The sequence below is a fragment of the Lepidochelys kempii genome, chromosome 1 (genome assembly GCF_965140265.1).
Source record: "Lepidochelys kempii isolate rLepKem1 chromosome 1, rLepKem1.hap2, whole genome shotgun sequence".
Lineage (NCBI taxonomy): Eukaryota > Metazoa > Chordata > Testudines > Cheloniidae > Lepidochelys > Lepidochelys kempii.
In genome coordinates this window covers 41,503,620-41,531,072 of record NC_133256.1, presented here as the reverse complement: position 1 = coordinate 41,531,072, position 27,453 = coordinate 41,503,620, and the positions used below count along the sequence as shown (strand labels likewise).

Genomic DNA, 27,453 nt, shown 5'->3' with positions numbered 1-27,453 from the left:
TGAACCCCTCCTGCACCCCACCCCCCAACTCCCTGCCCTAAGCCCCCTGCCTGCACCTCACACCCCTCCTGCACCCCAACCCTCTGCCCGAGCCCCCTCCTGCACCCCACACCCCTCCTGCACCTCAACCCCCTGACCTGAGCCCCCTCATACACCCTGCACCTCTCCTCTGCCTGAACCCCTTGCCCTGAGCCCCTTCCTGCACATCTCACCCCCTCCCACACCCCACACTCCGCCCCCACACCCCAACCCCCTGCCAGCAATTTCCCCACCCAGATGTGGCCCGTGGGCCAAAAAGTTTGCCTACTCCTGGGCTAGAGTAACAGGAAAGTAATTATTAAACTAAACTACTCTAGATAAACTAGTTCAACACTAAACGAGCTAACCGTGACACTGCTGGGAACTCAGTCTCCGGCTGAGGACAGTTGAGAAGGAACAGAAGGGGTCACGTTGCGCGTGCTAGATGAGGCGCCAATGGCGCCACGAGACGGGGACTGTGCATACGCAACCCAGACGGTCGCTGTTGCTGAAATTCTCTGATTGAAGATGCAGAGACACACCAACACCTGAAATGGAGCACCCACAGTTTGAAGAAGAAACTCGATATTTACAGAAAAAGACAAAAAAAATTAAGTCATCCATGTTTTGTTGCAGGATTGGGCTGAATCAACTGGGTTTTGGCATATTATAACACAGCAACTGCACTGAAACAAAGATGTTTACTTTCTTGGTAGCAAACTTGATTAAAGAGAAAGCAAGTGGGTCAGTTTCAGCAATGAAAGTACACTTAGCTGAGCTTTCTAGATAAAAGTAGGAAAAAATGTACAAGGCCAAAAGTTGGTCCTGTTCTAATTTGAACACAATGAGCACTTACAGTGAGGTTCATAGGGAGGAGGGGGATCTCCACAAGGAACACACTCCATGTCTTGAAAGCCACCAAGCTTCGTCTTCCTGTAAAATCTAGAAGATAAAAGAACAGCTTGTAATTATTATTTTTTTATTACAGTAGAGTCTTTACTCCTGGGGAAATTCTGCACTACTGTGCGTGTGTAGAATTCATGTCCCCCACAGATTTTTTTTTCTCCATAGAAAATACATTCTGCTAGAGAGGTGTTGCAGTTTCTCCTTTCACCCACCAGGAGCTATTATGACACCAGAACAGAAGGCAGCTGGCTCAGCCAACCCCAGAGAGGGACAGGGAGAGGCTGCATTCTTCACACCTCGCTGCCTGTGCAGCCAGATGAGGAGGCATGGAATACGGTGCGGGGACAGACAGAGCAAGACATGCTGGGAGGTCACAGTCTGGGATTTAGAAGGACTAGTAGGGGTGCAGGGACACATAGGGACAGGGGCAGATGTGGCTGACTGAATGGGGGAGGTTAGGGGTCAACCAGGATCTGCATGGGAGAGGCTCCGCAACTCCCTGATAATTATTCCCCTGACCAAAAGAAACCTGTTCCATACTTCTCCCACCCATACCCAACAACCCTCCAGATTCACTCCCAGGCTCCTGCTCAGCAATTATTTCCCTCTCCCTCAGATCCTCTGTTATCCCTGACTCCCCCAAGACTTTGCACTGCTTCTGAGGGGTAAGGGAAATATGTTTCTGTATTGACGTTTAAATTAATTATTACTCAAAAGTTCTGTATTAATATGCTTACTAAGGAATCTATTTGTCAAAACACATTTCCTGAATCTTTTTTGTTGTCTGTATTGTTACAAATATACTTGCTGTCAGGTATTTTGAAATAAATTACCGAAATAATTGAAACTGGTATGATTCTATTGTGTTATTTTGAAAAAATATTCAGAATTTTGCAGCATTTTAAAATATTGTGTGCAGAATTTTTAATTTTTTTGGCAAAGAATTTCCCAGGAGTAGTGTCTGGAGGGTATGCACTGTACAAACATACAGTAAGAGACAGTTCCTGCCCTGAAGAGATTAAATAGAAAAGACAAAGTGGGAGAGAAAACAGAAGCAGAAAGGTAAAGTGACTGCCCAAGGTCACACTGCCAGCCAGAAGCAGAGTTAGGAATAGAACCCAGGTCTTCTGAATCCCCATTCACTGCACTAGCCGTTGGACCATGATGCCTCTCTCTCTCAGAATAATATTATAATTTCTAAATTATTAGGTAGTTAGTAGATTTAAAATAAATTTAGGAAAATTTGTGAACCTTTTAGTCCAAATAAATCATTCACATAAGAAATAAAAACTTGTGGAGATCAAATACATTTAGAGCTCAAGGTCATATTTTATACAGAAACATAATAAACTTACATGCTGTGGAATCCTCTTATAGCCATACAGTAAAATCAAAATGGAATTGGTTAATCTACTAAGCATTTCTGTTTTAACTACAACAAACAAGATATTACAAAGAAATTAATATTGACAATATGTTCTGTACTGGATATGGACATTTTCTAGTTAGAGCTATAAAGCATTGTCTGGCTCAGAATTGGAGGACCGCTTACAATATGGCTAGTTTATATAATTATGTAGAATGATATCTGAAAAGTATTAAAGTTTTTTTTTAAACGGTTACTAACCTTTCCATAACTGTTGTTCTGTGAAATGTGTTCCTCATGTCCATTCCCGTGTACGGATGTACATGCCACATGCACTGTTACTGGAAGGTTTTTCCCTCAGCGGTACCTGTTGGGTCAGATCGGCTCCGGCACCCCCTGGAGTCAAGCTTCTATGGCGCTGTATATAGGAGCCTGCCACCCCTCTCATTTCTTCTTGCCAGCAACTCTGACAGAGTGGTAGAAGGGTGGGTTTGGTAATGGACATGAGCAACACATCTTGAAGAACAATGGTTATGGAAAGGTTACTAAAAGTTTTTGATTCAAGTGCTTGCTCATATCCATTCCCATGTAGGTGATTTCCAAGCAAAAGCAGGAGGTGGGTTTGGAGTCAACGACTGTAGCACTGCTCTGCCAAATCCAGCATCATTTGTAGCCTGTTGCGTGATGGCATAGTGGGTTGCAAAGGTGTGGACTGAAGACCACGTTGCCACTCTACAGATATCCTGGATGCTAATGTGTGTCACAAATACCACTGAAGATGCTTGCGCCATTGTGGAGTGGCTTCGGAACCAGACAGGGAGGAAAGTGTCCTGGTTATTGTGGAGCTGTGACACCACCTTTGGGAGGAAGGCCAGGTGGGGGTGCAGCTGGACCTCATCCTTGAAGAAAACCATGTATGAAAACCTAATTTCTGACACACTCCTGGCCAAGGTGATGGCCACGAGGAAGGCCATCTTCCATGACAAATAGAGCAAAGAGCATGTCGCCAAGGGCTCAAACAGTGCCCCTGTGAGTCTCAAGAGAACAAGTTAAGGTCCCAAAGCGGGACTGGCTGTCTCACCTGCAGGTACAACGTGTCCAGTCTTTTAAGAAAGCAGCTACAGAGTGCGTTAGCAAAGATGGACCTGCTGCTCACGCTTGGGTGGAAGGCTGAGATAGCTGCAAGGTTCACACTAATCAAAAAGACACCGACAGCCCTTGCTGTTTTAGATGTAACAAATGTCCAGAATGCACGGTATTGTCGTTTGCATGAGCAAGATCCCTTTCTGTCCTGCCCAGATTGAGAACCTTTTCCATTTCACTAGGTAGGTGGCCCTGTTGGATAACTTTCTGCTACCTAACAGAAATTCCTGAACTGGACCTGAGGATGCTAACGCTGAAGGATTCAGCCATGGAGCTTCCAAGCCATCAGGTGAAGGGACTCATGGCTCAGATGAAGGAGATGTCCACGGTCCTGGGAGATCAGGTCTGGAAACAGCAGTAGGGTGATTGGCTTTTTGCCCGAGAGCTCCAGGAGCATGGTGAATCAATGCTGGCATAGCCAGGCCAGTTGTACCAGGATGAGGCTCGCTCCATCACCTTTGACCTTCAGCAGGACCCTGTGTATGAGCGAAATGAGTAGTCCTTCCAGGGGAGAAGGAACGCATCTGCGAGCGAGCCTGGACTGTGATTCTCAAAGGAGCAGAACTGAAAACACTTCCTCTTGTACCTTGTCACAAATCGGTCTATCTGGGGAGTTCCCCACCTCTGGAAAATGCCCCTCATGACTTCCAAACAAAGGAACCATTTGTGATTGGAGAAGGACCTGCTGAGACGATCTGCTAACTTGCTCTGGGCCCCCACAAGGTAGGAAGCCTCAAGGTGAATTGAGTGGATTACGCAGAACTCCCATAGGAAGGCTTCCTGAAATAGGTGAGAGGAGCGCGCTCTACCCTGTCTGTTTATATAGAGACATGCGAGACATGTTGGGGGGTTCGAGACATGCGAGATTTTTTTAGAAGGTAAATAATCGAAAACACAAATTAAGCACAGGCACATAAGAACAACTACTTTGTTTCATCAAACCTATGTATTTATTAACATTATACATTTTTTAACAATTACTGTAATACACAAAGTTTTTAAATTTTCAAGTTTTTAAGCTAATTGCAGTGCAATTTTTGATAAGGGCTGCAGAGCTCTGGGCCCAGGCCAGGAGCAGAGCCCTGGGCTGGCTGCCGGTACCCCAAACCAGCAAGAGGGCTGAGCAGGGCCAGAGGCACGGATCCTGGCTGGCAGGGGGCTGGGTGGCTGGAACCCCAGACCAGCAGCAGGCTGAGTGGGGCAGATGGCTGGGACCCCGGCTGGCAAGGGGCCAGCGGCAGGAACTCCAGACCATCCGTGGGCTGAGCGGGGCTGGCAGACAGATCCCCAGACTGATGGCGGGTTGAGCAGCTCAGCCCGCCGCCGGTCTGTGGTTCTGTCCGGCGACTCCTGCCAGCCGGGGTCCCAGCCACCGGCCCCGCTCAGCCTGATGCCAGCCTGGGGTTCTGTTCACCCAGGCAGGCAGCGGGCTGAGTGGGGCCAGCGGCCAGGACCCTGGCTGGCATCAGCGTGCCAGTAAAAATCGGTTTGCGTGCCACCTTTGGCACACGTGCCGCAGGTAGCTGACCCTGATATAGAACATCGCTGTTGTGTTGTCTGTAAGCACCAACACATACTTGCCTTCTAAGTGGGGCTGGAACATTTGGCAAGCAATGCACACCAATGAGTTCTCTTTCACATTGATGTGTAGCATGAGCTCCTCCTGAAACCAGGGGCCTTGAGTCCTGAGGGCCCCTGGATGAGCTCCCTGTTCCAGTTCGGAAGCATTGGTGACTAGAGACATCGACGGTTTTGGACTCCTGAATGGAACGCCTGCGCAAACCACCTCTGGGGGCAACCATAAGAGGAGGGCATTGAAGTGTGAGCACTTTATCCAGGCAGTCCTGGCCTGACTGGTACACTGTCGCTCGCCAGGCCTGAAGCAGTCTGAGTCTCAAACTCATGTGCTTTACCACATATGTGCACTATGCCATGTGCCCCAGGAGCTTTGGGCAGGTCCTCGCAGTGGTAGTGGGATGTTTCCTGAGGTTCTCTATGATTGAGCTCAGTGTCTGTAACCTGGCTTCTGGTAAGAAGGTCTTGGCCTGGATTGAGTCAAAAACGGGCCCTGTGAACTCAAACCTTTAGATGGGGATAAGGGTCAACTTTTGTGCATTCAACAACAGGCCTAACCTCTGGAAGGTTGACAATATTAATTGAATGTGTGCTTCCACCTGACCTCTGGACCAGCCTCTGACCAGCCAGTCATCGAGGTAGGGATACACCTGTACTCTTTGTTTTCTCAGAAAGGCCGCAACTACCACCAGGCACTTTGGGAAGACCTGAGGGGCCATATATAGGCTGAAAGGCAATACTGTGAACTGGTAGTGCACCTGCCCCACAACGAACCACAGAAATTGTCTGTGGTCTGGGACTATGGATATGTGAAAATATGCATCCTTCAGGTTGAGGGTGACATACCAGTCTCCTGGATCTAAAGAGGGATAATGGAGGCCAGGGAGACCATGTGATACTTCAGCTTCTTCATGAATTTGTTGAAGTTTTGAAGATCCAGAATGAGTCTGAGACTGCCATTGGGGATTAGGAAATATCAGGAGTAAACCCCCTTCCCCTTAACTCCAGAAGAACCTCCTCTACTGCTACCTCTTGCACGAACATTCACACCTCCTGAATTAGAAGTTGCTTGTGAGAAGGGTCCCTAAAGAGGGACGGGGAGGGAGGGCGAGGAGGGGAAGAACTGAATTCCAGAGTATATCCTAGTCCTACCGTGCGTAGCACCCAGTGGTTTGAGGTGATATGGGCCCATGCCCCGATAGAAGTGGGATAGCTGGTCCACAAAGATAGTGGATCCAGGTTTAGCTCTGATACGCCATCCTTGGGTGCACCCTCAAAACGCCTGCTTGGCACTAGCCAACTGCCTGGTGGGCCCAGATCCCTGGGTTAAGGAAGGTTGGGGTGGAGGCCTCCTCTTGTAATTCCTGCATTGCTTCCTACCATAGACCTGCCTCGGTTGTGACTGGTAGAACCAAGGTAATGGTTACGGTTTGAAATGTTTTCTCAACGGGGCCAAGGTGTGCAGATCCAAAGATTTCAGCACAGCCCTGGAGTCCTTCAAGCTGTGCAGCTTAGCATCTGTTTGCTCAGAAAATAGCACTGTGCCTTCAAAAGGCAGGGCTTGGATAGTCTGAGGCACATCATGAGGGAGGCCCAAGGCCTGTAGCCAAGAGGATCTTCGCAAAACAACTGCTGAGATGGCTATGTCCAGAGACACCTGCAGGGACGCCTTGGCCACTGCCCTACCCTTCTTGACCAAGGCTAAGAATTTTGCTCTGGACTCCTGGGGCAATAACTTTGTCATTGCTCCCTAGTATTAAAATCGTATTGGCTAAGGAGCACCTGTTGATTTGCAACGTGAAGCTGGAGCCCCCTTGTAGCATAGATATTCCTGCCAAAGAGGTCCAGCTTTTTGGCATCCTTAGCCTTCGGGGTAGCACCCCGCTACCCTTGTCACCCTTGCTCATTTGCTTCTGAGACTACTAGGTACCCAGGAGGGGAGGAATGTAAAGATATTCAAACCCCTTCAGTGGAACAAAGTATTTTCTCTCCACCCTCTTTGCCGTAGGGTGCAGAGAGGATGGAGTCTACCACACGCCTTGACTGGTTCTAAAATGGCACTATTCAGGGCAGGGCTACCAAAATGTCCACCAAGGTGTGGAGGACTCTGTAACTTCCTTCACCTGGATCCACAGGTTTGGGCAACCCTTTTTAGCAGCTCCTGATGGGCCTTGTGGTCAACTCAAGTGAATGCCCTTGAGGTTCCTGCACCCACCTTGTCCGGTGAGGAGGAAAGAGGATCCTAGGACCAGTACCGGTCTTTGTTCTTGTGCATTTGCTTCTGATGGGTCCCTTGATACTGGTCCCTGAAGCATGGTACCTGACTTGGTGCCTTGGTCCAGTCCCTGCATCGCTAGAAGAGGTGGTGGTGGCGGGGCTTTATTCTCCGAGGCCACCAAATAGGGCCTCCTTGACTAAGTTCCTTGGGCCTGATGAAAAGCCCACGGAGTCCAAAAGGGCCATTACATTGGCATTTGCCATTGTGCTGGCCAGCCTGTAGGTGGGAATCCTTGGTTCATATCATTCATTCAGTACCGTTGGTGCAACCGATTCCGGCTCCTTCTTGAGGCATAGGACTCAGTCTCTGGCAGTGCCGGATGTTGCCTGCACGTGGTGCTGGGCTGGAGGAGACCGATGCTGCTGCCTTATTGCCGGCTTTCCTTTGGATGGCACCTGGGGCATCAGTACCACAATTGTCCTTGCTTCTGGTGCTGGCTCGTGTCTAGATGGTGTTACTGGGAGGGGCATCAGATCCCGTGTTGCCTGGAACACCTTAGTTGCAGACAGGAGCGCCAGCCCTGCACTCCTATGGCTCTCTGTCGGGGGAGAGTCCAATAGCATTGGACTTGACAGCTCTCTCTCTGGGCTGGAGTCAATGGTGCCACAGCAGCAGTCATTGAGCCAGAGTGGCCCTGGGTGGATCTCACTCTGCCAGAATCCTTATGACTGGCAGGCTTTGGGGTAGAGGAGTGCCCCTTGTCTGTTTTACACTGTTTCTTGCACAGTACTGGAAAATGGGAGCAGTGCTGGATGCTCTCCTGCACGGACTTCCTCTGTACTGGTGAACTGTGGAAGTGCTGGGAACCATGCAACGCTGATGAGGAGTCTCTTCTCAGTGCCGAGGAGGCTGGGCTGCGGTGCCTGTCCCTCATGGAAGCTGGCACACTCCTCAAAGAGGCAGAAGTGCTCGGGGCCGAGTAGGGGTGACCCGGCTCCAAGGGATGAAGAGACACCTCCATCAGGAGGAACTTAAGTCTCTGCTCCCTTTCCTTTTGCGTCTGGGGCTTAAATCCTCTACAGATCCTGCCATGATCACGCAGGTGAGATTCGCCCAAACACTTTGGTTGAGTGGGGATCACTGAGAGGCATAGGCTTGTGGCAAGCCTTGCACGACTTAAACCCTGGAGACTGAGGCATGCCCCGATGCCGCGGTGGGAAAGAACCCCATTAAGCAGGGTCCTACTCTATACTAACAACTATTAACTAACTGCAAACACTGACTACTAACATTTTATAACTATTTACAGGAAAAAATACAAAGAAGTCCACTGGGGAGAGAACTCGCAGAGCAAAAACAAGCAGTTCCAGCGATTGTCACAGGCGGAAAGAAGGAAGTGAGGGGGCGGCAGGCTCCTATACACAGCATCATGAAGGCATGACTCCAGGCGGCACTGGAGATGACACAAAATATACCACTCAGAAAAACCGTTCGGCAATAGTGTACGCAGTGTGTGCACACATACATGGGAATGGACATGAGCAAGCCCTTGAAGAACATGCAAAACCTTCAGAAAAGCAAGATGATTCTCTCAAACACAATTCTGTTGTGAACTGTACAAGAAATGAACTAGGAGGATGTTTATGTTACAAAACTCATCAAAGAATGAATGTGAAGTAGCCAAGTCACCCTATGATCCATGTTTCACCCTCACTCCATTCCCTTTTGTGCTGTCACTCATATCATATTTAAATTCTAGACTGTAAGCTTTTGGGGGCAGGGACCTGTCTATTTATTTATGAGGCATTTAGCACATCTGTGGGCATGGTACAAATAAAATAAGATAAATCTACAACTTGAATCTGTCACCCATGTTAGAGCTTATTCACAACAAAGCATGGGGCATGGGTCACTTGCTGGGGGATTCTCTGCTCCTTGAAGTCTTTAAACCATGATTTGAGGACTTCAATAGCTCAGACATAGGTGAGAGGTTTATTGCAGGAGTGGGTGAGTGAGATTCTGTGGCCTGCATTGTGCAGGAGGTCAGACTAGATGATCATAATGGTCCCTTCTGATCTTAATATCTATGAATCTATAAGCTAAGTAAAGCAAGGTGAGGCAATACACAGGGTTGAAACATAGGGCATGAGGAGTAAGTCAGATGGCTGGGGTCAGCAAACAACAGGGATGGCTATGTGGAGGAACAAATGAACAAAAAATAAACAAAGAAAAAATTCCTGAATGAGACTTTAGGAACTTTGCTATTGATTTTGTGCACAATGCTCAGATGCTAGCTACTGTGATGGGCATCGGGATACAATCTTAAGACAGATAAGAGAAGTAGCAGAGGATATATGAGAACTTCCTAACTTGCTTTTGAGACTTTGGTTTTAAAATAAACTGTGCCAGAGTATAACAGCATATAACACCTCAACAACTTATTTAGTTTTGTTTCAAGCCTTGTACTAGGTTTGAATCATGTAAGTTGTGGTTTCTTCAAAGCAACTTCCTGGACTAAAAGTTTACTTTGATGTGACTAGCACACTTATGATCTATCTAAAATAACACGAAGTACTGATTGTACTGGCACCAAGTTGGTGATCATGTGATTGCCTACAAATCAGACATTTTTTAATATTTAAAAAACCCATTATTGATGAACCCATTAAAATAAAATATATCAACAGCTCAACAAACTAGTATGATGCTGTGATATGAACAGGGGAAGCACACATTAGATAGAATAGAAGGATGTTAAAAGCCAGGATGCAACTGCAATACAGAACATTGCTGAGATGCAAAACTTAATTCTCCTTAATCATAGGCTAAACCATTTGGCTAGTTATGCTTTTCATAGTCTTTAAATTCATCATTTTTTATTATGATTAATTCCTCTCTCTTTATTTTCTCTATTGAATATATCTCATATTATTTAAACAACTGGAATTGTTGTTGCTTAGGCATTGCTAAGTGTTCCTAGAGGAAGAAAACTCACTTCTGGATTCATTGGAGACAGAGTAAGGATAGAGGTAAAAGTTTGCGCACTCTCTCAAAGGTACAGGTAGCCCACATCCCAAAGGTGCTAAAAAACTGCCTGTAGTTGGTATGGGTATGTGTGAAAGCCTAATTAGGAGCCCTTTAGTGATGGAATAAAATACATGACTCACAGGTAAGACAATGATCTGAATTGCTATACAATTGCCAAGAAGGAATAAAATGGTGACTTAGTCCTTGGCAATTATTTATTGTATTTATTATGGTAATGCCTAGGGTCACCAATCATTGATCAGGATCCTGAGGTACTAGGTGCTGTAAAAACAAATCACAAAAACAGCCCCTGCCACAGATATCTTACAATCTAGTTTTACAAATGGATGAGACAGATTGATAGTGTGGGACTAAGAAGATGAGACAAACTCAGCAAGGTCTGTGAAATAACCATAAGTCCCAGTTTGTCACTTGCTTAGTTAAAAGGAGATTCCCAACACTGATGCCATGTTGATGAATTGATCTGTTCATTTATTTGACCAATTCTCCGTGAATTTTGTCCAGATCCCTTAATGTTCAACAGTTGACAACCACCAAGATAACACTCACTGATTCATCAACTTAGTGTAAGAAAAAGGAGGACTGAGCACAAGCCATCACCACCAGTCTTGAGTTAAAAATATTAAATATGAACAATCAAGGATGTGCAGTGGCCTTGGGGTAGCAGGGGTAAGCAAACAAATATTTTGGCCAGTGTTGAAGAAGATAAATCATATGTTCATAAATTCATGCCCAATAGTCCTAACAATCTAGACCTGATGGTAGCTATGGAATGAATCTGTACACCACAAGAAATAGCACTATGATCCTGAAAAGACCTATACATGCACTCAACTTTTCACAGAGAAACTGCATTGATCTCAGTGGAACTACTCACAGTGTGTAAACTTGAGCATGTAAACAAGTCTTTGCAGAATCAGGGCATAAATGATTAACATTCTCAGTTGCTATAATGACCACTTATAACTTATCAAACCTCAGTCCAGACACTGCCTCAAGCTATACTGTACTGGGGGGGTGGGGGGTATCAGGCACAAACAAGATGGGCCCCAACCCAAGTCATTCAAGTTAACAGGACTCTTTCAACTCATTTCAAGGGATCAGGTCTCATAAGTATAATTCAATCTCTCACCGTTGTAGCCATTATTTTTCAACACTCCCCCATTTTTTCATTCTTTGCTGCTGTAGATTGAAAACTTCTTGGGCAGGGAATCTGTAGCTTTATTACTTTGTAAAGCACAATGCATATACATATAAATAGTAAGTTTTACTCCTTCTTGGTAAGGTTTTCAAATGGGTATTCTAGCTGAGTAACACAACCTATTTAAATCCTATAGAAATCCTATTTCTAGAGACCATGGGAATTAGAACTAGAAATGAGTATCAACTTTCAATCATGATAAGAAAATATAAAGATCTCGTTCTTTCTCACTTACATTAAACCATTGCAGGTAATTCATAGTACACTCTGTAAATGATATCAATATTAGTGACTATATGCATTCATAGGACCAAATTGTGCCTTTAGTGGTGGGTGACATCCCATTCAAAGTAAGGAATAAGCATGCACACTGAGCACAGAATTTAGTTCCCTATTACCAAATCTTAGGATGTAAAAACCTGATGACTAAACATATTTAATATTTTTCAGAAGTAAAAAATGTATCATAAATATCACAGTGATAATGAGACGTGTTAGGGTTAACCCACAAATAAAATTTCAAGATTAAAGAGACTTCCTCAGAATTTCAAAAATATTTTTACTTCAGTGTTGGGGTGATAATATATTTATAATAATTTTTAAATTTGTTTGGAGAGGTAAGAGGAAGAAGTCAAATGGGAACTTATTTGCAGCTTGGAAATGTCTAATCAGATGTTGATTTCTTTAAGAAATAACAACAGTAATAATAATACTTAGCATTTTATCGCACTTTGTATTCAAAGCACTGTACAGACACTGATGAACTACTCCTCACAATACTCCTGTGAGGTAGGTGGGTAAGTATTATTATCCCCATCTTACAAGTGGGAAAACAGATAAGTGAAGTGATTTGCTCAGGGCCATACACTAAATTGTTGACAGTGTCAGAATTAGTACTCTGGATTTTCTGACTCCCAATTACGTACTCATTTCTCCAAATCACCCAAACAAATAAATATTAATGCAAATTGTTTTAAATTTTGTATTTCAAGTTTCATCTACAGAAATTGACTCACCCTGGTAAGCAATCCCCACAGACTGCATTGCTGGTGGCAGAACAGTTGGACTTCTGAAACCGGTTAACTACTGCACAGTCCAGACAAGGTTTGCACTTCTGAAATCCCCAGTCCTCCTTGAATCTGTTTAGCCTGCATGTCATGCACTGTGCATCCTCCCCATATCCAAAGCCGCATTCCTGCAGGGATTAACAAGCAATAGCAAGCTATTCAAACATTGAATGTGTGAATAAGGAGAGACTTCTGGGAGTGTAATTATTACTGAGAGTTGGCCTTTCTAGAGACAAAAGCCATCTTTTCAGCAAGTTCAAATGTGTCTTCCACTGCTAATAATCTCCCTTACTTCTATAAGTAATACTGAGTCATCCACTTTATTTGAGAAACCACTGAGCATTTCAATGATAAAGGACTTCAGGGACTCCAGCTGCTTCATTACTAGCAGCTTATGGTAGAATTATTGAGCTGTCTGTTTTTTAATTCATCTGGTCATGCGAATGTGCAGAACCTGGGATAAATGCAGTATTTGGGCACTTATTCATTTACAAAAACAGGAAAGGAACACTTTGATATTAAGGTGCATAGCTAAGGTGAACAAAGTTAATTGCTGAAGAGAGGACAAATCTTCAAAGGTTTAAAAGCTCTGTTGGCAAATATAACAGGGGGCTGGTTAATGGACACAGAGAACAAGGCCTTGAAATGTTCGTTACCCACTAAGAATTTTAGTAATTTAACTATCTCCTATTTAACCAACAGTTCCCAACACAATTGTAGGAGTGCTGGAAAAGCTGCAAGACCTCTGTGAATCAGGAGAAGGTGATGGCATTTATTAAATCTGAATATTGCAAGAGCTGTGTTACTTACCCCAACAACTAATTTGTGCAAAGAAATTAGTTTTTTATTTCCACAATTTTGGGAAATATTTTTGAATGGGTAGGAATACAAAAATAAAGATGATATCGAAATGTAGGTTATAGCAGAAGTAACAAAAGTCTGGAGAATTATGGAATGATGCCCACATGAGGAAAGATTTAAAAGATTTAAGTAGTACTAATGTGAAGAGGAAAAGAACAAGAGGCATAAAATGAGGATAAAGAGAAGGTAATTCAGATATGCCCATTTTCCCTCTCTCATGCTATATGAAGAAACAGACACCAAGTAAAACTGAAAGGCAACAAATGTAACTCAATAATCTGTGGAACTCACTCCCACAAGATATTATCAAGGTAGAGAGCTTATTCAAATTTTAAAAAGGATATGACATTTATATAAAAATAAACAGTTACATGAGCTAGGATAAAAATGTATATGGCATAATAAGTCTCTTCCTTTAGGACATAAAGCTTTTTTTGCCTCAAGTTAGGAAGACACTTCCCTCACAGGCAATGTTCCCTCTAATTTTTGACAGGCCATGTGCACACAACATTTCTTCTGTGCAAATTTTTGAAGCAGAGTTCAAATTTGTGCGCCATGAGGCAAATGCGCCCAAGCAAGTAAAATGCTTATACATTTAAAACGTTTTAATTTGAAATTTGTGATAATAGTTTTACACTATGTTATTTTGTAAATTTCATTTTTAAATACTTAGAAAAAGGAAATTTAACCATTCTTCATGAAGCAGAAGTTAGTTTCAAGCATTACATTTTATGATTTTTTTTGAGAATCATGATCATATATCAAGCACATATTAATCTTGATCATTATCAGTCCATAGGCTTCTGCCTGTTGGTGTCCACTTTCACCTTTCATTCTATACACATGTCCGAAAAGATTTTGATAAACATATAATAAAGACAATTTAATAAGTATGCCATTATGTCAATTTATATGGGTTTTCAGATAGAGACATCATAAGTAAAAAAAGAAAAACAAGAGTTTGTGTTTTAAATTTAAAATGTTCTTAAAAAATATCAATACATGATTATCAGCCAAGAATAAGATATGTAATTACAAATGCATTTTAATTTCCTTATTGGTCGAAATGTCAAAGACTGCTAAACTAACTTTACTGTTTTTCCCTGCAATCTTTTTCTTTTGCCCATTCAATATAAACTCTGTCCAGATCTATTAGTCCTCCATCCAGCTGGTAACTCTTATACACATCAGCATGTCCAAATGATCTACTTGTAAACAATTCCGTAGTTTGTTTTTTAGAGTGTTCATTAAGCTAAAGCCACATTCACATTCTGCACTTGACGCTAGGAATGTTCCTCCAATATCCATCAACTCTGCAAGATCCTGAAACTGTTCATTCTGGGGAGCAAATGTCACCATATCCGGGAAACTTAAAAACAATTGGCTTTTGATTCTTTCAGCTACTGCAAACTTGAAGTCATTGTATTGTCACTGACTATAATAATCTCTTCAGCAAGAAAGTCTTTGTATTTTGAACATAGGGATTTGACCTGATGAATTTCAAAATTGAAGTCACACTTAACTATTGCTGCACAATCAAAAGCGGACCACTCCTGGACTTCATCCTCTGGAAACCTGTCTGCCAAATGTGCACACAAGATGTTTATGAAAGTTATTATGGAACTGGTATCAATTTCATTATTTTCTTGAGAGCTCATATCTAAGAGAGCCTTAACTTTGTCACTCCATAAGACTGAATCTCCAAGGTACTGTCTTCTGATCTTGTTCAGTTTACTTCGGGCAATGCTTCAAGAGGTGTAAGGCCCCGTTTCTGGAGCAGTGTGGATAGTGAAGCCAGCTCCGACAAAACATCATTCAAAACTTCTAATGTTATTCAGTATTCCATGGTATTCAGCTTTTTGTGGCAGTATTTAGAAACCGGGTCAGTATCTTTGTCTTGCTCAAAATATTCCAGAAGAGGATTATAGTTGTGAATAATTGCTTGAAGTGCAAAGTGCCTAGATAATCAGCGCACTTCATTGAGTGGCCTGAAAGCCACTGACTCACATTCAGAAGGATCCACTATTTCCTGAAATTTGCATTTTCTCCTGGATGACTGACAGAACATCATGTAGACAGTTCTCATTAAGGTTTTGATGTCTCTTATCAGTTTGACCTCTTTCCATGCATCGGAAATCCCCAAGTCTTCCCGGTGTGCAACGCAATGTTGATGGACTAAGTGTGGAATATCACATTTCAGCTGAGCCGCCATGCCATTGAATTTGCCCAACATCACAGAGGCACCATCAGATGTGAACATCATCATTTTCATTAGATCAAGTTGGTGTTCTTTATAAAACTCTTTGATTGCAGACACTATTGAAACAGCATCACATTCTTGCAATTGTAATAGACCACCAAACAAAGTTTTATAGTGTGCAGAATTTATGGATCTATATTTAAAGTAGAGTATCCAGTATCTGTTAATGGATATATCAGTGCTTTCATCAACAGCTAGAGTATGAAACATTGCCAATGCTATTTCATGCATGAGGTCATTTTGGACAATGCAGTTGATAATTTCAAGAAATTAAAAAGCATAATTTTTACTTCCCCAACTCGCTGGTATGCGCACATACTTTTCCATATGGTCATTAATATCTTGAACAGAAAGCACTGAGCTATTCCTTTTAATAGCCAACAACACACTGTCAATAAGTACGTTGATTTCTTCTGGGTTTGAGCACTTGCGTTCAAGATTAATTTGCCTCCTCTGCTTTTCAGCTGGACTTTCAAGAATCATGCTAAGCAATCCACTCCATAAGGAAGGGTTTTTGTTTCTAAGTCTTGTTACACCATCTATATGAAACTAACTTGACCGATGACGCTTTAAGAAATCCAACTTCCATACATTCTTCCTGTTGAAAATTGTCCTGAAGCTCTGGCATCTCGACAATATACACAAATCACTCTGTTGTCCTCATCATATGTGAATATTTCACGAAGTTTAACAAGCATTACACTATGTGACTTCGGTGTAACTGTCTCTATAGTCTCATCCAGCCATCAGATTTAAATGAAGTCGCTGTTCTTTTACGCTTTAGACCTCTAGACAGTGACATTGTGGGATTGATTTTTTACCAGATTGGTTTATTTAAAATTAATACTTTTATTATATAGCTACTATTTCAATGCGCTTAATAGCGTGACTCAACAAAAGGGCAAATGGGAGATCATTCAGATCAGGATACCAGAAGTTTGTGCATAGCTCCGATCACATCCATGTATCTGCAGAAAAAAAATGCAGGGAAATGGTAAAACATCATGAGTAAATGTATGAAGTCCAATGCCTTTGAAAGATTTCAGTCACGAAAACAACACTTACCTTTGTTCATTTCTGGGAAATCTTTGCAGTTCCTTAGCAACTATGGCCAGGCATTTTGACTTATTCACGCATACTTGAGTTTGTACATAGCCAAATGAACAGACTACAAGGAGATGTGGGGGTCCTGATCATCCCGACGTGCTCAACATTCCACGTTCAAAATTTTGGAGGGGAGGGGTACGATTCATTGCCCTCCTTTCCCTTTCCCCCCCTTGCCAGCTAGTAGAATCTGGCTGTGTTGATAGATGGCAGGCAAACAATGTCAAAAGTCGCCCGTAAATGATATTTTGGTCTGGTTCCGATGTAGTATTTCATTTTTTGTGTGCGCGGTGTTTCGCCATGTGCGCGGGGTTTAGGATCTTTGTGCGCGGGCACACGCGCACAGCTGAGAGGGAACAGTGCTCACAGGCATGTTATTGCAAAATTGTGCTTTAGGCGTTTTACAACATCTTCAGAAGCAACTGGTGCTGACACTATTGGAGACAGGGTACAGAACAGAACAGATTACAGGTATGAACTGATATGACAATTTCTATTTAAGAGCATTTTATTAATATAGGATCTTATAGACAATTGTTTGTGGCTCTCCCCAACTTCTGTGCCGTTTTTTGTTCTGGGGAATGTAAGAACAACCTACAAAATGAAATCCTTCCATCCCAACCAGTCACATACTCTTAGCCATACATGGATACCTCCTCAACCCTGCAGAGGGACAGCAACTACTATACTGCACAGGCGATGCCTTACCAAACACCTCCCTTTCTCCTCAGGCATGGGGAGACCATGAATAGAATGCCCTCTCCACATACAAGTTTCAAAGACAAGACAAAGGCCCAAACTATTTTGAGAGACAGAAACAGATATTGTAAATGCACAGTACTAAAAAACCCAACCCCTCTCCCAAAAAAACCCTAGTTACTTACCTGTTCTGTAACTGTTGTTCTTCAAGATGTGTTGCACATGTCCATTTCATTGTGCATGCTCAGGGCACTGAAGCAGTCTGTACACTGGGCGTGCATGTGCCTACAGTGTAATGGACATTTGCAATCACTTGAAGAACTGCACGTTTATAAAGATTTTTAGTCGCAAACTAAAGGCCAGATTGGAGAGAGAGAGAGAGAGAGAGAGAGAGAGAATGGCTTTGCTCCCCTAGAAAAACATTGGTGAATGACAAATGGAATCCTTAGCACCAACCACCTAGACTGATTGCAGACCTGGGCTGTGGCCACTAGCAAAGACACTGGAAGATTAGAGGATTCTGACTATTTTCTCTACCTCACAAGAGATTTTTGCACAACAGCTCAAGACATTGAACAAGCCCACCATCATTTTCCCGTTCTGTAGCAAAATTACAAGATCTGCCATAGAACTTCTCCTCAGCTTGCACAGAAGGTACAGACGGACACACAGATATACACATAGATCTATATACAATATAATAAACGGTATATTGTGTATTCATGTCCTTTTATGTACCTATTTATTGTGCAGCTAAACATAATTTCACACAAACAGCTGTTAAAATAATGTTATTTATATTGCAAAATCAAGCACTCAAAAGTTGTGAAATTCCACATTTAAGGTTGCATGGGCAACCATAGTTCTTGCACTGAATGAGGGGGAAAAACAGTATGTGATCATGTAATTGAAGGACTGGATCAAAATGCATACATACAAGGGGCACAATTACAGACATCCACACAACCTTCAACGTGGCATTTTCCATTTGGCTTTCTTCTATCTCTCCTGACCCCAGAGTTGAAGGAGACCCTTGCACTGGAGGGAGGGTGGGGTATATAAATGGACCAACTGGGGCAATATATAGGTAGTGGCCCTGATTGCTGTTAGTGCTTCTACAGAACTTTTCAAAAGGTTCCCACAGATTTCCAATGGCCTTAGTCACAAGCTATGTGTACATCAGTTACTTCTGAGGGCATTCTGCGCCAAAAAATTAAATATTCTGCGCCAAAAAAAAAATTCTGAGCACAATATTTTAAAATTCTTCAAATTTTATTTGTCAAATGAATGTGGAGGCTCCAGCATGACATTGGGGAGCACAGGCCACTGGCTGCACAGAGGTGGGAGATCACTGTGCAGTTCCCCCCCGGGACATGGACTCAGCAATGGACTCAGAAAGTCATTTTTCTGACAGGGAAGCAAAGAAATCTGCAGAGGATATAAATTCTTTGCATGAGCAGTGGCACAGAATTCCCCCCAGGAGTAATCAGTGTGTCCACAGAATCATACTTCAGTAGTATTTGTTAGAAGTGTTTGGTCCCAGTGCAAGAAAAACAAGTCTCTTCCCCAAGGAGTATATAATCAAACAAATATTAGTAAGTAGATATAAATATGACTTAAAGTTGTGACAAACAACAAAAAACCCTTCAATGAAAATGCCAAGTTAAAGCAGCTAGGACAGCAGGACAGGAGAGTGGTGTATCCAAAAATTACAAGTATTGAGAATATCAATTAATATACTAGTATAAGATACCTGAAATACCTAGGCATGAAATGGTGAGTTAAGGGTGGACTGCTAGCTTTATCTGAGAATTTTCTTTGTCACTTATCAAACACGGTGTAAGAGCAGTCTGTGTGTTAAAAAATGGAAAATATCTCTGTAAGAGGTAAATTGGAATTGATATGATCAACAATGATTATCTAATTACCAATAATTAAAATTAACCCATTCTTATCTCTCATCAGAATATGTATATTATGCTAAAGTTGGTTGTGACTGTCAAGTTTGTGGCAGTCAAGATTGTGTTGGAGTTTCCAGCTCAAAGAGAGTTTTAAACCTTTATTTTGAACAAGTTTCATAAGAATGGTAAACAAAATATAGAATGCAAACTGAGTACTCTTTAAATATTTCACAGTGATTTGATGAAAAATTGGTTGGTACAAAGAGAATATGTACTCTGAAATCATTTTTGGTAGTTTTTCTTATTGGACTGTCTCACTTTTTTTCAGATGCCCTTTGCAAGATATCTGAAGTACTATGGGCACTGGGCTTTGTTCCACATATTGCTCCTTGCATGCCAGTTCCAACATTAGCAATTATACTTAGTTAGCCTTTGTCTATATAGCTTTTTGTCATGTTTTAGAAATAAGTGCAATTGTGTGCGAAGACAAACCCACCACATTTGAAGTTACATGTCTGCTGGTGAAAAACCTCTTCAGGTTACTGAATAAGTTCCAGTAAGACAATACAGGGAAGGACAGTCCTCCACCAAAACCCCTGTAGCCTATGGGAAAGTTCCCTGAGTTGTAAAATAGGAGATCATGGGTTTAAATCTTACCTCTGTTAACTTGGGGATATTGACAACTTGTTTTTATTAGGTGGGACTAGAGTTAAAAAAATAATAGCTGTTGAATATCCCTTTAATTAGTAGTTTTGTATTGTGACTAAATCTGTCCACTTTTAATAAAGTGAGATAAACAACTATGTTCCATGGTCAGTGTTTCCTTTATATATTAATGGAATCCCAAAATTTTTGAGGGGGGCTAAAGCCTCCCCTGCCAGTTGGCTATGCTCACATAGCTGCTGTTTATATTATCATGCACTTCAGCATATGCTTATTACTGGCCAAGGCCACAAACCTGAACAACAGAAAGCAATCAAGTTTGAGCTGCTGCACACAAGCCCTCCCTAATTTTTCAGATAGGTTAACAAAGGGTACGTCTACACTGCAATAAAAAACCTGTGGCACTGAGTCTCAGAGCCTGGGTCAGATGGGTCGGGCTTGGGTTGCGGGGCTAAAAACTGCACATAGACATTCAGGCTCAGGCTAGACTGGGGTGGGCAAACTTTTTGGCCCGAGGGCCACATTGGGGTTGCAAAGCTGTACGAAGGGCTGAGTAGGGAAGGCGGTGCCTCCCCAAACAGTCAGGCCCCCGCCCCCTATCTGGCCCCTCCCACTTCCCACTCCCTGATTGCCCCCCTCAGAACCTCCAACCCATCCAACCCCCCCAGCTCCTTGTCCCCTAACCACCCCCTGGAACCCCACGCCCTACCCAACCCCCCCTGCTCCCTGTCCCGACTGCTCCCCCGACTCCTATCCACACCCCTGCCCCCTGACAGGCCCCCCGGGACTCCCATCCCCTATCCAACCCGCCCTGCTTCCTGTCCCCTGATTGCTCCGCCTCCTATCCACACCCCCGCCCCCTGACAGGCCCCCCTGGACTCCCACTCCCAACCCTTCCTGTTCCCTGTCCCCTGACTGCCCCCCCAGAACCTCTGCCCCATCCAACCGCCCTCTGCTCCCTGACTGCACCCCGGGACCACCCGCCCCCTTACCATTCTGCTCAGAGCAGCAGGAGTACGCCTCCCAGCTGAAGCCAGCTGCGCTCTCTGTGCTGCCCGGTAGGAGCGGCGGGCCAGACCGCTGCCAGTGGCGGTGTTGCTGCAGGGGAGGGGCCGTGGACTAGCCTCCCCGGCCAGGACCTAATGGGCCAGGCAGGACAGTCCCACGGGCCGGATGTGGCCACGGGCTGTAGTTTGCCCACCTCTGGGCTAGACCCTGGGCTGAAAGACCCTCCTCCCTCGCTTCATCCCAGACCCTGATCTCCAGCCCAAGCCTGAATGTCTACACTGCAGTTTTATAGTACCACAGCCCAAGCCCTAGTTCAGCTAACCAAGACCAGCCACAGCCATACTGCAGATCTTTTATCTCAGTGTAGACATATCCAGAGAGATTATGCCAGGCAGTCAGGAACAGAATAAGGGTCTCTATCATGGCAAACATACAACTTATCCACTCAGTCAATTACCTTCCAAACAGAATATTGAAAGCTGAAAGTCAGTTTCTAACAACTAAACTTACACACTTCTCATAGAGCCAGGGACAGAATCAAGGGTTCCTCATCTCCATTAGGCTACTACTGACTAGTAAAGAGTTGGGCAACCCAGTCAGAAAATGTGTATCAAGTCCTCCTTTAGTGACTGGTTTGAAAAGAGATGAGCAACTACGCCTGGAAGCTCAAGTGACAGGGTCCTCATCTAGGCCCAAACCCTGATGTTGACCTCTATTGGGAGAGATGGTTTACAGTTGTATGTGATTTACACAGCAAGAGGACATCTCTAAAACAGGTTTTGTACCTAAAAACCATGGTAATCTGAAAATCATGGTGTGAATCACTAAAATACACGCATTTGTTATGCATTTTGATTTCACGCAATGGCAGGCTAAAAGACTGAGAGATATGCTTCACACTGGAAGGAACAGAGTACAGACAGGAAGGAGGAGCAAATTAGACAGGTGGAGGAAGGGCAAGCCCCATGCTGCTGCAGCTGCTCCTGACTATATCCAGTTTCCAGGTATCAGTGAGAGGCTACTGCATGTTTCAAAAAGTGAGATACGACACACTCCTTTATGGGGCTTCCCTCCACCTAACAGGTTATGTTGGCACTGCTAAATATGGTGGGTTTCTCTTGGTGCACTTACTTTCAGTAACCTTTAAGCAGGGATAAAATGTTTTAGACAGACAAAACTTGCTGAGGTATTTTGCAGCCTCTCATGCTCTTTAGGAGAGCTGATAAAGCCTGGAGCAGCTTCAGCAATGCAGTTTTTCCCAGCTGAAGTGCAGCTCCCCTTCTCCCCTCTCCCATCCCTAACCCTAGGAAGTTATCTGCTGAGGTACACCAACTCCATATTAAAAAAGCCCTAGGAAATTAACACAAACTACATTTAGTGACAGTTAAGTTTGCACCCCATTTACACAAAACCTATCTATTCAGGGGACACCATCATAGGGCCTAATCACATTCACCTGCACATTTACCAATGTAATATATGCCATCATGTGCCAGCAATGCCCCTCTGCCATGTACATTGGCCAAACTGAACAGTCTCTACGTAAAAGAATAAATGGACACAAATCAGATGTCAAGAATTATAACATTCAAAACCAGTCGGAGAACACTTCAATCTCGCTGGTCACTCCATTACAGACCTAAAAGTGGCAATTCTTCAACAAAAAAATTTCAAAAACAGACTCCAACGAGAGACTGCTGAATTGGAATTAATTTGCAAACTGGACACCATTAAATTAGGCTTGAATAAAGACTGGGAGTGGATGTGTCATTACACAAAGTAAAACTATTTCCCCATGTTTATTCCCCCACCTTACTGTTCCTCACACGTTCTTGTCAACTGCTGGAAATGGCCCACCTTGATTATCACTACAATAGGTTTTTTTTCTCTCCTGCTGGTAATAGCTCAACTTACCTGATCACTCTTGTTACAGTGTGTATGGTAACACCCACTGTTTCATGTTTGCTGTGTATATAAAATCTCCCCACTGTATTTTCCACTGCATGCGTGCGATGAAGTGAGCTGTAGCTCATGAAAGCTTATGCTCAAATAGATTTGTTAGTTTCTAAAGTGCCACAAGTACTCCTTTTCTTTTTACAAAACCTTAAAAGCTTGGAAATCAGAAGTTAAAGCCTGCCACATTCCTTGCCACCTTCATATTGCCTACAACACTGCTAATAACCCACTCCCATAAAGCTTTCACTTTCATCTGCAACATCCCAAAATGAAATACATACTCCAACTTCATCGAACTTGTGCTGTATCGCAAAATCTTAACCGTGATCTTAGCAATGATAAAAGAGATTAATTTCCCAAATACTTGGAATGTGCCACAATCAAATGTGCTGATTTATTGTTAAAAGAGTGTATAAGATTGCAGTTTCTTTTGGGTTACAGTGCAAGTTTGGTAACGTAAGTGTATGTAGTGCTTTTAGATGCAAGTGAAAGTCATATGGGAGTGTTGGAGTGAGCGAGTAACTGACAATAAGCACATAAGAATGGCCATACTGGGTCAGACCAAAGGTCCATCCAGCCCAGTATCCTGTCTACGGACAGTGGCCAATGCCAGGTGCCCAGAGGGAGTGAACCTAACAGGTAATGATCTAGTGATCTCTCTCCTGCCATCCATCTCCACCCTCTGACAAACACAGGCTAGGGACACCATTCCTTACCCATCCTGGCTAATAGCCATTAATGAACTTAACCTCCATTAATTTATCTAGTTCTCTTTTAAACCCTTCACAACCTCCTCAGGCAAGGAGTTCCATAGGTTGGCTGTGCACTGAGTGAAGAAGAACTTCCTTTTATTTGTTTTAAACCTGCTACCCATTAATTTCATTTGGTGACCCCTAGTTCTTATATTATGGGAACAAGTAAATAACTTTTCCTTATTCACTTTCTCCACACCACTCATGATTTTATATACCTCTATCATAGCCCCCCCTTAGTCTCCTCTTTTCCAAGCTGAAAAGTCCTAGCCTCTTTAATCTCTCCTCATATGGGACCCATTCCAAACCCCTAATCATTTTAGTTGCCCTTTTCTGAATCTTTTCTAATACCAGTATATCTTTTTTGAGATGAGGGGACCACATCTATAAGCAGTATTCAAGATGTGGGCGTACCATGGATTTATATAAGGGTAATAAGATATTCTCCGTCTTATTCTCTATCCCCTTTTTAATGATTCCTAACATTCCGTTTGCTTTTTTGACTGCCTCTGCACACTGTGTGGACATCGTCAGAGAACTATCCACGATGACTCCAAGATCTTTCTCCTGATTAGTTGTAGCTAAATTAGCCCCCATCATATTGTATGTATAATTGGAGTTATTTTTCTAGTGTGCATTACTTTACATTTATCCACATTAAATTTCATTTGCCATTTTGTTGCCCAATCACTTAGTTTTGTGAGATCTTTTTGAAGTTCTTCACAGTCTGTTTTGGTCTTAACTATCTTGAGCAGTTTAGTAGCGTCTGCAAACTTTGCCACCTCACTGTTTACTCCTTTTCTCCAGATCATTTATGAATAAGTTCAGTAGGATTGGTCCTAGGACCAATGTTGTAGGTAATATGGAGGTGGTAAGGATTACAGGAGACTCTTCCTTTCACTCCTGATATTCATGTTCTGGATGGAAAGGGTGTGTCCTAATGCAATCTTTACTGTCACTAAATGTACTTTTTGTTTGCATTAATGGTGACTTGTTATAATCTGAATAATCTAAATGGCTATGTTTATTAAAAAAATTAAGGTAGGACAAGGAAGGGGTCTTATCTTCTGAGTGCTTCCGTCTTTATCTGTTAGCACGCTGCAAAAGGTAAATAAACAGCCAGACGTATCAGGTAAGGAAACCATGTTTGTGTGGGCTAGGTCAGGACTATTAGAATAACTCTTTCTTTGTCCTTTTTTTATTTTGAGTAGAACTTTGGCTATTAGAGGCATTTAGGGGAAAACATGTACAGTAGACCCAACGACTACTGAAGGTAAAAAAGCATCCCCAAAGGATTGGTGACCCAGCCCACCTCTGAAGCAGAACTGAGCATATTTCTTGTTTACTACCATGACAAACATGTCTATTTGAGGTGTGCCTCATTGTTGCAATATGTGGTGAAGTATAATGGAATCTATCTCACACTCATGATCTTGAGAACAATGCCTGCTGAGTGTGTCCACAGTCACATTCTGAACTTCTGGGAAGTAAGATGCTGTGATGATAATCTGAATGCATATGCACCAATTCCAAAGTTTGACAGTCTTGGCACAGAGGGAGTGTTATCTTGCCCCTCCTTGCCAATTGATTAGTAGTGGAAACTGGAGATGGGCGTATCTGACTGCACTGAGTTCCTGGAGGTTGATGTGCAGAGTGTTATCCTGAGATGTTCACCTGCCCTGGGCTGTGTGGGTGTCCAGATGCATTCCCCATTCCAACAGGGATGTCATTATAATTGTTGGGGGAGGGCAAGTGAAAGGGACTCCTGCACAAACATTGTGAGGGTATTTCCACCAGTTGAGAGATTCCTTTATGAAGATGGGTATGGAAAACAGTGTAGTTAGACTGTGTCTGTTCAGTGAATAAACGGTCCTGAGCCACCTGGAAGGCATCACACTCACAGTTTGCATGATCCATAATGAAAGTACTAGCTGTTATATGTCCCAATAGCTGAGGACAGTTCTGGCCCATAGTTTGAAGGCTGATCTGGATTGTATTGACTATGTTGAATAGGGCCATGAATCTGTGCATTGGGAGGTAGGCTCTTGCAGCTACTGAATCAAAATGAGCTCTTATGAATTCAAAGTTTTGCATAGGGGGGTAAGGTGGATTTTTGAATGTTCAATTGCAGGTCCAATTGGAGAAAAAGGTCTATGGCCTTGCAAGTATTGGAGATCATCATCTCCATCATCTTCTTAGGTACTGAGTGAGAAGAGGCAGTACTCTTCTTGCTGCCTCACTCTGTTGATGGTACTGATTACCTCTCAGAGCCTAGGACTTTATAGTCTTAGGCTTAATCATGCCCTGGGTACCTGAGGAACCAGCAGCCTCATGGGTACTGGGTCGGAGAGCAGTTCAAAGGGTGGACCTGTGAATGTTGACAGGACAAAGTTGAGATCCCATTGAGGTACAGGTATAATGACCAGTGGCAAAGTCCTGATCAAGCACCTCACAAGTCTCACAGGAGCCAGATGTGTAAAGACAAATTGTCCCTCTGCCGGAGGAAGGCATTAATTGCTACTAAGGCCTGGTCTACATAGCGGGGGGGAATCAATCAAAGTTACACAACTTCAGCTACATGAATAATGTAGCTGAAGTCGATGTACTTAGATCTATTCACCATGGTGTCTTCACTGTGGTGAGTCGACTGCTGACACTCCCCCGTCGACTCCGCCTGTGCCTCTCGCCCTGGTGGAGTACCAGAGTTAACGGGAGAGCGCTCGGGGGTCGACGACGCGATAAATTGACCCCCGCTGGATAGATTGCTGCCCGCCGATCCGGCGGGTAGTATAGACATACCCTAAGTGTACTTGCAGCAAATTAAGTGCTAGACCTGAAGTTCTTAAGGAGAGGAGATAGTCTAGGATAACTAGAATACCTATGGCATCTAGCGATTGTTGGTGGTGACATGTCCAGGCCAAAGTGCGTCACCATTTAGCCAGGTAGCAGGCTCTAGTAAAATCCTTTTTATCTTGGTTAAGGATTTCCTGAACAGATGTGAAACCTGAACATTCTATTTCCAACACCCATCCAAATACCGGAATGAGCAAAGGTTGGGGTGCTTGATCTCCCTCCTCCCCACCCCCTGCCTGAGTTAGGAAATCCTGAAATGGGCACATCCTGATAGATGAGCATGTGGACACCATTGAGAGTTCCATGAACCAGAAATGTCTTGGCCAGTTGGGTGCTAGGAGGATGGTGGTGGCTCTGTTGCAACCGATCGTCCATAGAATTCGCAGTAGTAGAGAGATGGGAGGAAAGGCGTATCTGAGACCATCCATCCAAGGAAGCAGGAGAGTGTTGACCTGGGAATCGTGGCCTATAGTTTCCTTGGAGCAATACATGGGAAGCTTTTTATTTGTATGGGATGCAAAGGGGTCCCATAGCAGAGCTCCCCATTATGTGAATATGTTGGTTAAAACTGTGATGTGGGTCTCCCATTTGTGGTCTGCAGATAAACTTCTGCTTAATTTGTCTACCAGGGAGTTGTGTACACCTGGGAGATATGTGGCCTGTATCATAATGTTGTTTCTGATGCACCAGTTCCAAAGCCTGACTGCTTCTAGGCATAGGAGACGAGATCTTGCTCCTCCCTATTTATATACACCATTGTGGTGATATTGTCTAATATTACCTGTACATGGAGCAAGTGTATGAGGAGAATGAGGAAAAGGAAGGTCTTGCACACAAGACAGACTGTTCTCATT

The 27,453-nt window shown here is 43.4% G+C and overlaps 1 protein-coding gene across 8 annotated transcripts in view; it reads right to left on the bottom strand.

Moving 5' to 3' along the window:
• Window positions 1-27,453, bottom strand: part of TNFRSF19 (TNF receptor superfamily member 19) — a 123,954-nt gene that overhangs the window by 62,068 nt on the left and 34,433 nt on the right. For all 8 annotated transcript variants that reach the window (XM_073340005.1, XM_073340029.1, XM_073339997.1 and 5 more), the window contains 2 exons: window positions 12,492-12,670; window positions 875-960 (listed from right to left, as the gene is read on the bottom strand). In XM_073340005.1, the coding sequence (XP_073196106.1) occupies window positions 875-960; window positions 12,492-12,670 (265 nt within the window). The remainder of the gene's footprint in view (window positions 1-874; window positions 961-12,491; window positions 12,671-27,453) is intronic.